This window comes from Orbicella franksi, chromosome 3 (assembly GCF_964199315.1).
Source record: "Orbicella franksi chromosome 3, jaOrbFran1.1, whole genome shotgun sequence".
NCBI classification, from domain to species: Eukaryota; Metazoa; Cnidaria; class Anthozoa; order Scleractinia; family Merulinidae; genus Orbicella; species Orbicella franksi.
The window spans coordinates 33,223,158-33,234,882 of record NC_138147.1 but is presented as its reverse complement, the minus strand read 5'-3'; the positions used below and the strand labels follow the sequence as shown (position 1 = coordinate 33,234,882).

General features: G+C 39.8%; 2 protein-coding genes across 2 annotated transcripts; one reads left to right on the top strand and one right to left on the bottom strand.

The window, feature by feature from the left end:
- Window positions 1-1,324: 1,324 nt before the first annotated feature.
- Window positions 1,325-6,163, top strand: LOC145482177 (EF-hand domain-containing protein D2-like). The gene is made up of 3 exons (XM_081460791.1): window positions 1,325-1,617; window positions 2,940-3,087; window positions 4,121-6,163. The coding sequence occupies exons 1-3, from the start codon at window positions 1,457-1,459 to the stop codon at window positions 4,391-4,393; spliced, it is 582 nt and encodes a 193-aa protein (XP_081316917.1). The 5' UTR covers window positions 1,325-1,456; the 3' UTR covers window positions 4,394-6,163.
- A 778-nt stretch (window positions 6,164-6,941) lies between these two features.
- On the bottom strand, window positions 6,942-11,474 carry LOC145482172 (2-phosphoxylose phosphatase 1-like). Its single transcript, XM_081460784.1, has 4 exons — window positions 11,264-11,474; window positions 9,223-9,819; window positions 8,025-8,232; window positions 6,942-7,566 (listed from the first exon to the last, which is right to left on the bottom strand). Exons 1-4 carry the CDS (start codon window positions 11,388-11,390, stop codon window positions 7,014-7,016), a joined length of 1,485 nt encoding a protein of 494 aa, XP_081316910.1. The 5' UTR covers window positions 11,391-11,474; the 3' UTR covers window positions 6,942-7,013.
- Window positions 11,475-11,725: the final 251 nt, after the last annotated feature.

Genomic DNA, 11,725 nt, shown 5'->3' with positions numbered 1-11,725 from the left:
TCAGGCTTTCTTATATATGCTAAAACGTCCACGTCGAATAAACCGAGTCCGTCATTGCTGAGTATTTTTCTCACTCTCAGCCGAGTGAGCAGTGCCCTAAAACGCCAAAAAACACGCTTAAGGAAGTAAAAGAATATGAAGCTGTATTATCAACAAATGGCATTATGGAAGGAAAAGGGAGACAGGGGAAAGCTTCCAAGGTCTTCTCGTCTTCAGCAGAAGGTAAGGATTGCGCCAAATTCAAAGGAAAATTATAGATAAGAGAGATTATTCTGATTGAGGCCGTTCAGATTTTGAGTTAGAGAACGGTTGTTAAACATAAGCATAGTAAAAATGTTCATAGGTTCGATTGTACTTCAGGTCCAAATACTGCCTGGAAAAAGGCTGAAAATAACAATTCCAAACGTCTAAATTTCAAAATTTCCCGGGGGGAGCATGCCTCCACATCCCCTAGGAGGTTAGCAACTTCAGCGCTCGAAAGCATGCCCAAGCCCGTAGAAAGCATGCCCCCAGCCCCTTAGAAAATTTTGAAAAATTGACGTAGCTAAGAAGTCTTCATTCTGAGTCGAAATGTGATGCTTTAAAAGTAACCATTAAGTAATCATTAAACCCACTGACCGGAGAAATGCTGGCTCTGTATAAGAATTCTTACTGTTGAAAGGTGTTCGAAGCAAGTGCAAAGCGTACAAGGAGTAAATTATATCCAAAGAGATACTTAATTATATATGCACTTGACTAAACAGCAAGGAAGCTTCAATGCATGAGAAATAATAGTTGCGGCGTGAGAGCGCAAGATTGAATTCGTTTGCGTGAGCCTCATGCTGTGAGACTTGAGAGCACTGTGTCGGTTTTCTTTTAATAAATGAACAAAGGTATTACGATGTGTTATACGTGTAGCTTCGTTTCAATCGAACAAGGTCAAATTTCCCGACCGTGACAACTCCTCTCAGACGAAATTCCGACGACATGGCTGGTGTCGAAATTCAGACAGGGGACATGGGTACCCCCCCTAACAGGGCCTCACCAACAATCTTCGATTTTGTCTTCGACTCAGTTTTGTCTTCTCAATTTATATTCTCAGAGTCTGAAGTTTTTTGGGGTCCTATATTATTCACAATCAAATTATTCAGTTGATTTTTCAATTCCATAAAAGGTATACATTTCGTTTCGTGCGTTAAGTAAACAATATACTAATTATAACCGTTTACGTATTCTTCAATTTTCAATAAAGGTAAAGTTTACCTTCGATAACTTATTAGCAAGCCAATGAAATGACGTTTTATATCTCATTTAATTGTCTTGTCCAATTAGCGTGTAGCTTTCAACAGTGCCGGGTGTTGTGATGGAATGAGCATCCAGTTCCGTTCTCACATACGGGGTGTGTGTGTGTTGTTCGAGGGAGTTCGAAACACTATTTTGTGAATTTATTCCAGCCGAAGAGAGCTATTTTAGCATCATGTCAGAGACAGATGAACTGGCTGCTAAACTGAACCGTCGACAGGCGTTGAATGAAGACGAAGAGATGCCTAGACGCCAGATGAAGGTTTTCAACCCTTACACCGAGTTCAAAGAATTTACTAGGAAGCAGATTAAAGATTTCGAGAAGATGTTTAAGACGTAAGTGTCAGTAAACTTAGCAGAGGTGTTGTTTACCATTTAGAATCATGTCGATGTGGATTGGCCTGTAGGAGACCTTGTGAGTCCAGAGGGAATAGGACATTTTCGATTTTGTGATAGCTTTTCAGCTTATCACATTCTGATATCGATAGTAGTTCGTTTTGAATTTCAAAGGGTCACAGCTAGAATTTTAAGTACTTTCAGTTTTTGCCTTAACCCGGAACACAAATTTCATCCGCGTTACAAGTTTCGTACGTGTATATGTGTGTTTTTTAAGCCTAAAGATCCATGAATTTGATGTTTTATGTCGGAGTATGACATTTGAGACTGCAGACTGTAGACCTGCAGACTGCAGAATTTTTTGCTAGTAGTAATATCGTGTGCCCATTTCTATTATCGATAGCTAACCTTAAACAGGCTGACTTGAGAGCTATTCAGATTAATCTAAGAGATGCTCAGGCTAACCGGAGCGCTATTTAGGCCCAACTGTAGATGCAGTCTGCAAATGTCACACACCGATTTTGTGAAGAGAGTAATTTGATCTGTCGAAAACTGATGAGGTTTTTTCGAGATATTAGAATTCAACTCGGTAGGGGGCGGTCTAGGGGCGCAAAGAAGAGAAATTAATAACTGTACTCATTCCATTTCTATTGTTTATGTCCACGAGGCCTTGAAGCCAAGCTGAATTTTAATACATCAAAAACAGAACAAGCCAGACCTGGGTATCGTACCAGTTTATGCTAATGCTGGTATGAACTGTTAAGCTCTAGTTGAGGTGGGGGATGAGTGGGTGGGGTGTGCACTGACTTCCTCATGGTATGCTAATGAGGATCTGTCATTGGATGAGATCAGATTTGCAGGGAAAGGGTAAAGTCATTATCATTTACAAATTGATAAATTTCACAAGGTAGATCTATTGACACAAAGTGACAAAGAGGGGATAGCATAATTTACATTTACAAAAAGGTTTCTAAGTTGCAATCTATAGCTGGCCACAGGGAGTTAGGGGCTGGCACATACCCAGCAAAAGCTGACCTAGGTACCCTCCTCTAGGAACTTAGATGGATGACCACCTACAATGCTCTGGTTATTGTTTTAAATTTTCATTTCAAGGGTTATTCCAGAATTGAATAAAATATTAACCTTTCAATCAATCAGGTGAACTTCAGTGTAGCTGCAATAAACATGTAAAATTATTATTTCAAGTATTTTTATTATTAGGGTCCATACAAACAGGATTCATATTTAATAGCTTAATAGTAGATTTGGGAGAGGTGCAGCATTTTTTAGTTTATATCATTTATTGGACTATCATTCTTTAGGTATGATGTAAACAATGATCACTATTTAGATGTTATGGAAATGAAGTTGTTGATGGAAAAGTTAGGTGCTCCTCAGACACACGTGGGACTAAAGAACATGATCACAGAAATTGATGAAGACAATGATGGTAAAGTTTCCTTTCGAGAGGTAAATATTATTTAATTCACTATTTGTTGATCCATGCCATCGTTATTGTGGGAAAAGTAGTGACATTGTTGTAGCCATGTCGGGCCCTTGATCAAGTGTCAAGGTTAAAATGCTATCCAGGGTGGTGTTTTGCAAGTCGGTGAAGATATGTTACCATTCATGTGAAGCAATGCAGGATGAGCTGCTTTCTTTTAATTACCAAAGAAGGCATGGTGTCAATCAAAAACCCATCAAAGCATGACATATCACAACATTTCCCTTCTCATACAAAATGTGTAATTCCAGAAAATATCCATACCCCACCACAGAGGGAATTTCATGCAAGCCCCTCCTTCTTCCCGGAAGTTCCCGTTTTTGAATACAAAAATACCCCCCCCCCCCCACTCCACGAGTATTATGTACACCCCCCATACCCTCTGGAAAAAGTAGTTTTGGCAAGAAAGTCTGTTAAAAGTTAAAGTAAAAACTCCAAACATTGAGCTGTCTGCATTGCACATCACTGCTGTTTATTCTTGATCGATCCTAACATCTGAAGATACACACAAAGGAAACATACAGCAGTTTATTTAAACATGCCTTAAAAAAATAGATAAAGGATTGTAACTTGTCAAATTACCTTCCTATACGACTAAGTCCCTCTGTAAACGTGGTACAATTTGGGTTGAAGGACTGATAAGATGAATGTAGATGAAATTGACACCATACTTTTATCATAAACACGATCGCTTACACACTTGCGACAAAAGCCAATTTTACAGCAAAATTACATACAAATGGACAGAGATAAGCATGAATGAGTAATTCTCAAGTTTGTGAAACCATAACATCATTTCTACCTCTATAAACTTAAGAAACTAATTTTCACGAAAGAAATCGACTGCCGCTTGTCAGCTTCCAAGACCGATATGAAAACAAACTAGGCTAGTCACCAGTGCTCTTTGGTCCACAAGGTGATTCCATGTAGACTGGTAACAATCTGAGACTTATTTATTCTCGGCACAAGGGTTAAACCAACTCCTTGTTGATATTGCAGTTCCTGTTGATCTTCCGTAAAGCTGCTGCTGGTGAACTTGAAGAAGGATCTGGCCTCAGTGAACTAGCTAGACTTGCTGAGATTGATGTGGATGAAGTAGGGGTGGGTGGGGCAGCAAAGTTCTTTGAGGCTAAGGTCAAGGAGCAAGCTTCTTCAAACAAGTTTGAAGCTGAAATTAAACAGGAACAGGAAGAAAGAAAAAAGCAAGCACAAGAGGCCAAAGCCAGGAAGGAGGCTTTCATGGCCAGGAAGGCGGCATTTGGAGTCAGTTAAGGATGACAATAGTTTTGAAATTTTGTGGTAGGACAGTTTTGTAATATTTTACTTTCATTTTGTTTCTCTACAGTGGAAATTCAGTAAACTAAAAAGCAATGAAAATGACCTTGTTCTGCAAAGTATGCTTGTCCAGTTTCTAATTTTTATTGAATCAGTTGATGACGAGATGCTATATGTTTAGCCACACTGTGGTTTTTACTTGAAATTTGTATTTGTGTTTTGCATCTTTGCATTCACTGCTCATTGTGTGTACTCAGGTCTTAGGTTTGTGACAGGTATAAGAAAACTGCTCTAAACTAGATTTTAATTGAAGGGAATCACATTATTTCCTTCCAGGCAATTATTAGTTAAGAGTAGATTGAATTAGTAAGTTAAAAGTTGCAGATTTGATAGAGTGTATAGTTTTCAAATTGGACTTTGAAAGATGAGGTCACAGTTGTTTTACTTTTGCAGCCCCTCTCGGCAGCTCATAGAGTACAACCTACTCCAAGCTGTTAAGAGAGGTTGCTCACAGGTTAGAAGTTTTAAACCCAACAATTTCATTTGTCATTGCCGTTGATATTAATAAAGATGGAAATGTGTCAATGACATCTCACAGATGTAAGCTTTCCAACCCACTGAGGTGAACTTCTTTTTCCTGCAAGTTCCATCAAGATGATAAACCAACAGAAAAAATTGCAACCAATGATTGAGCGGAGTCCACATGTTATTGAAAGGCATATTAAGTCGAGACTGTATGATTATTTTTAAAAATAATATTTAAATGTTTACACACTGGTCAGTGAAAATGCACATTGCATGGTCACTGTTACACAGATGATTAAACTCATAATATTATTGAAATCTAAAGATTTTTAAAAATATCCTCTTTTGTAGAAGAGGTGAAGATTTCAGACTTAACCAACTTGAATTTTACTTGAGGTAAATCGAGCATTTATTGATGCAGAACTGTATTTTTTTACCATCCACACCTAACATTTTTTTTTGTGATAGTTAATTTTGTGGACCTCGCATTTTGCGGTGATGATGGAATCTTGTTGTTGTGTTGCTGGGCCTGGAAAGGAATACCAGTTTGACCTGTTTTGATACTCCATCCAACTAGTTAAACTCGTTTCTGAGTTTTGTTTTAAATTTTGGAGTGGGTTGTCTCTAACTTTTCATATTGCTAGTAAACTTACAATTACTTAAACAAATACCACCAGCGGGGGAACTTCCATATGAAAAAGTTGGGGAATGCTTTTTGTCACACCTAAAGGTATAAATCTTTGAGTCTGGTCTCACTTAGGGTGTTTATGACAAAACACTGCTATTTTTAGAAGTCAAAGTATCTTTTAGGGTACACTTGAAAAAATAATAAAGAAGGCTCTTCCATTTTTTGGGCTGGATTTCTGCCACTCTCTCAAGCCTTTCTACTTGCACAGGCTTCTTTCCTGAATAGAGGCTGGTAATCGAGCATATTCTGTTTAAGTGGTATCCTTCAGGGGTCAAACAAAGCTCAAGCCACACCCATATTGGACTCTTTGAGGGGTTTAATTCAAATTTTACAGCGAGCATTGCTGACATTTTCATATGGGAGTATCCCCCTGGGAGAATACCTTAGGTGCGTGCAACTTGTTACTTTTATACTTTATATTCTACTATACTGACATTCTAGTTAGTAAAAGCGTGATCTAGTAATGCAATTGAAATTTTTCTCAAAAGAATCTGATGTGAGTTCAAGTGTGATTGATAGTTTTGAATAATAAAAAATATTTTATCTCAAAACAATTTGGAGTTCGTGATTTGAATAAATACATACCTTTTTCTACTGTTATCCCTTACACTCGGAGATTTGAACCTTGGTATAAGACTGTAGAGGACATTATAGTTTGAGACCATTCGAAATGGAAGCTTTTTAGCAGTACTTTCAAGTGGTACTGTTATTTGCGCTGTGCAAGGCTGTAATAACTTTTAGGTCTGGACAAAACTCTAATGTGTGACATAATATATCAAACACGGAAGACCGTGTGTGATATAAGCCTAACCGTACAACCAAAGACGACAACCAAGGGGTTTTCCCTTGTGCATTTGCCTAATGTTCTGCTGCAAGTGCATTTTCAGGTGTTAGTATTCATTGTCATCCAAGAAAAGTTTTTTTTTTCCTGGAAATGGAGAACAAATTATCCCAAAAGTGAGAACACGACTTGATCCAGTGCCGGGGAGGGGTGGCACGGGAGTGGTGGCTCTTTCTGAGGCGAGAGTTGAGGAGACTAAGAAGAGGGATTCCGGGGGGGGGGGGCAGGGACGAAATTGCGAACAGTTTGCAACATCAGTTACATTTCCCTGGAAGAAAGCACCAAGAAGTAAGAACCATCAGAAAGGGGCTGGAACCGGGAATAAATGGTACATAAGATACGAGATCGAAGCTTAGACCGTGCTTTTACTGGCCTCCCACGCTGAAGCTTTCGGCTCGTCACACAATCTTGCCTCCACGAAGGAGCACGTGACGAACGATAAGAGCGTCAAGGGTCAGTGATTCCTTCTTAGCCAAACAAAACTCTGGAGATACATTTTGCAATGCTTCAGTTTTTAATAAAAAAAAAATAACAGCTACAAATAGTAAATCAACCAAGGATAGTCATGAACAAAGTGTCTTGTACTTCTCATCCATCCCTTCGATTCCTGCCCCATCAGAGAGCCACAAGACCAGTTCTTGAACAGGACAAAGTTCACCTTTGACCAATGCGTCACCACAAAATTTCATTTTACTAGTGACCACTTTACCATTGACAAGAACTCGGAAATAAAAGTTGTCTACAGAACCTGACTGCTTTGAAGAGTCTAAAAGAGTATCTCTCCAGAGTTCAAAAACCACACGTGTGGCATAAGGTGTCCATCTTGTCCGATCATGAACTCCAAGGTTTATTAAGAGTGGCGTGACAGTGCTATCGTGACCACTGTATAGTACAAACTTCAGAGAAGATTTGTGCTGAGGCTTGTTGATCATTCTCTTGGCTATTTGTATCAGCATTGGATGAGAAGCGACATCAGCTATGCCAGTGAAATTCTCAGCAAATGCCCAGGTTGCATGATGCATTGCCTTGGCTGCCATTTGTTCTGACACACAGCCTCCAGGTCCACATGGCAGGGGATAGTTGTAACAGAGACGAGTGTAAATGGCATCAGCCAAACTGAAAGAATAAATGTATTGACCCCAAATTTAGCCAAAAGTATTCGACTTCATAAAGTGCGGCCGCCTAATCCAAGAGTTGCTAAGAAACTCTTATTTCTTTAGCTATTGCAGGGAGCTAGTCATGCTCTTTACTAGATCCCTCTCCTAGATGATATATCGCCACTTTAGTATAAAGAAGAGATCTGGGGCTAGTCTCATCTCGCGGTCACTTGTGGGATCGTTACAGGAGCCTGTATGACTTGTCATCTTTTGTTCCCAGAAACGGTCCCACAAGCCATTGTGAGGTGAGACTCGCCCCAGACTTCTTCCCATTTCTAAAGTGGCTCATTAATTTTTTCCGGTTTCGCTTACAATTCACAAGAACTTATTTATACACCTGAGCGGAGAGATACAATGAAGCTCCGCATATTTTACTTGTCTGAAACATCAATGTTCAGGTTAGGAAGCTTATCTTACTATACAATGTTTGGCAGAGACGCTCTTGAAATCCTTAACAGTCGTGAAAACTGCTGCATGATCGGTTCCATTGTCTCGGCTCCTGCTTTGTATTCTCTTCTCTTTTTGTATTCATTCCAGCGGCTCATCAATGGAGGACAATTGTAGCGCATGCCATTATCACCTTCTCGGAACCATACATCTGTGGTGATGTTGATGGTTACACCCTCTGAGCAATGAACAAAACGCTTTTTAATACTTAGTTTGGCTAATTTTTTTGTCTTTCTGTTCTTTCGAGCGAAATAAACTCAGTGATAATTTAAATTCCAATTGCTTTACGGGCCTATCTGAGTCTAAACTCCTCTTCCAACATCGAAGGCGACCGAGAAAGATGAAAAATGTCCACTTTCTTCGAGGTCGAGGAGGAAACTTTCCCAGCGCGAACCAAGTCGAATGGCAGGCCAAAAAAAAAAAAAAAAATAACAACCAAGAAAAAGACCAAAAAGAATTTACAAGGCTTCTTTTCTCCAACTTTGCATCGTGCACATGACCCAATAGAAATGTTGAAATATTTGACTTAAAGTAGTCCTAAATCAAATCCTAAATCCATCTCATAAAAAAAGGACAAAAAAATGTATTTGCAACGTTAATCTGCTATTTTTGGGGAAACTCTCTGCCTAACCGCGCTATGCCTCAAGTAATGAAAACCACAGCCTGATCATTTTACTTAGGTCTAGTCCACACTAGGCTGGGGGTTACTTGAAAACAGAGGTTTCACTCTAAAAACGCACTAAATGTTTTTCCACCACACTGCGCTGGAAGGATTAAAAAACGCAATGATCAATAGCCATTTTGGATCTGTGTTCGAGGAAAACTCGGGCAGGGAAAAATGTTATTATCGTGACGCCATCATTTTCGAAAAGCTCCGTTTTCAAAATGTTTTCTGCCCACGCGAAAACGAAAGGCCGGCGTTTTCAAATTCCTCTGGTTTGAAGAGCGCTTTCGAAAAGCTCCGTTTTCGTGACGCATAAGCGTGGACGCTAGACTTAACCTTAGAAATAAAGCTGCGTTTTCAAATTTCTCGGGTATAGAGTGGACGGGGCCTCAAATTCAGATGCCTACTCAGACTCGATTCATTGCGCGCGTGGAGCAGAAAACTCACAAGTCTGTCTATATGCTGACAAGCCGTAACCAACACTCATCCACTGCGGGGTCTCACCTTTCATGATAGTACCCTTCGTTAACAAGCCATACAGAAAGGCAGCAGCACTTTGCACACATCTTGTTCTCGAAGTTGATCGCACATGAAGGTTCCCAGAATTGATGTCTGTGTTTATCAAACTGCTGTAAGCTGTCCTCATGTGTTTTCCAAGAGTAAAATGCTGAAGAAAACCTCGCTGTGTCATTTGACTGACGCGACACCGTTGTCCTGTCGGAAGAAGACGGCCACTTGTTTTCATACCTTTTAGAAAGTCTCGCAGAGTGAAATGTCTGGTTATCTTTGCGTATTCTTCAAACATTTGTTTGTGGTCGTTATCTTTAGTTCTGAACGTGCAGTTATAATCATACTTTCCATTATCCGTGTTGGGGATAAAGACAGAAGGAGTTCTGTCTCCATGCCTTATTAACACTTGTACCATTTCTAAATGGAAGCGTTCTTGATTGAGTTGTTTTTCTAAGCTTAAAGATCCCTCTGTACCAGAAGTACGTATCGGAAAGTTGCAGTAATGTCCCACATGTTGCTGCACTGTTTCATGGATTTCAGGCGGTGTTAACGTTGGGCCGTCATCACTAGACGAACTGGATGAATTCCAGACTGCAAATTGAAGAGATGATTAAACAATAGTGCTAATGGTAAAGAACTGATAAAGAATGGGAAAAAACTCTTAGATGGATTGCTGACCCACTTCACGAAACCGGGTTTCTCCTAGCATTGAGTTCCCCGGTCCCCATTTGTACCCGTAAATGGAGGGTAAACAAACAACGCAATGACCGCGGCCTGGGCTTTAAACAAATAAAGATTGGAGTACTGGACAGGTGCATATGCATGAGCTGAAAGCATTTTTGAAAATAAAAAGTACTATTTTTACACCCTATAACCGTTTCGCAGCTGTTTCGAACCCGTTGTGAATGTATTCGGTCTGGGCTTATCAGTTCAGCGTGGCCTGTTAAAAAAAAAAATGATTAACACCTTGCTAGACTCCAGACTTACGCCGGGTCTACACTACGCCGGAGGAATTTGAAAACGCAGCTTAATTTACAGTTAGGCCTACCGTCCACACTAATGCGTCACGGAAACGGAGCTTTTCGAAAACGCTCTTTGTACCAAAGGAATTTGAAAACGCCGGCTTTGTGTTCTAGTGTGGACGGAAACATTTTGAAAACGGAGCTTCTCGAAATCGATGGCGTCATGATATCCATGTGAATTACCTGACCGAGCTTTCCTCAAACACAAATCCAAAACGATCGATTGTTGCGTTTTCAACTTCCTCCGGCGTTGTGTGGACTGAAAACATTTGATGTGCTCTCAGAGTGAAACCTCCGATTTCAAATTCCTCTGGCTTAGTGTGAACGGCGCCTTTGCCTGCAGTACTCTTTCAGTCTACGTCTGTATTCGATGTTTGCCCTCTAAATATTTTTCGAATAAGAAACGACAGAGAATTCCTGTTAAAATTGATCTACTTGACTAAACTTAAGGAGGCGTTGCAATTTAATGATGATCAGGAATCAAAATTATGATGCCTCGCATCTTCCCCTCGAGGGTACGTACCCCAGGTTTACATGTTTTGCTCTGCAATGCCTCGCACGACTGGTTCGCACTTCACATGTTAACGTATCGGTTTAATACACTCGCTATTATGAGGTATAGATAAACATATTGTTTTCCTTTCTCTTTATCCCTTCCATGTCCCTTCTTTGACTTCTTTATCTCACGGTTTATTACATTACGATTATGTAGTAAATGATTTAACTTCATTTACTAAATTAAAATATCTTGTCAAGGAAATTAGTGATCTTTAAGTCAAGGTCTCTGTGCAAGTTTTCCTGAGTGCAGAACAAATTGTATTTCCCTCTCTCAAGAATTTACGGCTTATCTGATGTGATCAGTAAAATGCCGATCTACGGCTCCGTGTAATGACATTTGAAGCTCCAATTAATCCGAACTACAAAGCGAGCTGCAGGCGCATACAATAAAACTATCAAAGAAAGTTCAATACAAGCTAAGCGGCTTATGCTTGAATCGGAACTTGTAAGCTTACCCCAAATCCACAACAGACCTCCAAAAGATGCGAGGATGATCAATCTCCAGATACGATTCAGTCTCCGAAATTCACATCTCATGAAGTACAGCTTTCTTTTTAACGAAATTAACGTGAGAGGAATCATTATGTTTACAGTTCAGGAGAACAGGTTCGTTTAACCCGTTTTTTTAAAATGCTAATCAGTGGCAATATTAGATGCAAACGTGGAACAACAGTAGAAAATTATCTACACAAAATCAGCTATTGTTTAAAATTTTAATTTATGTGCATGCAATTGTGAAGTTCGCGAAAAAAAACTATGAAAGTCATGCGTGTCTTCCTTGCAAAGAGCTGATTCTCACCGTACACGCGTCGAAACCCCGCGGAGCATTTCAAAATTGTTCGCCAAAGTGAACAAATAGCGGCAAACCATTTAAATGAGAAATCCCAGAGTTACGACGGGCCAAAGGGGACGAAAAT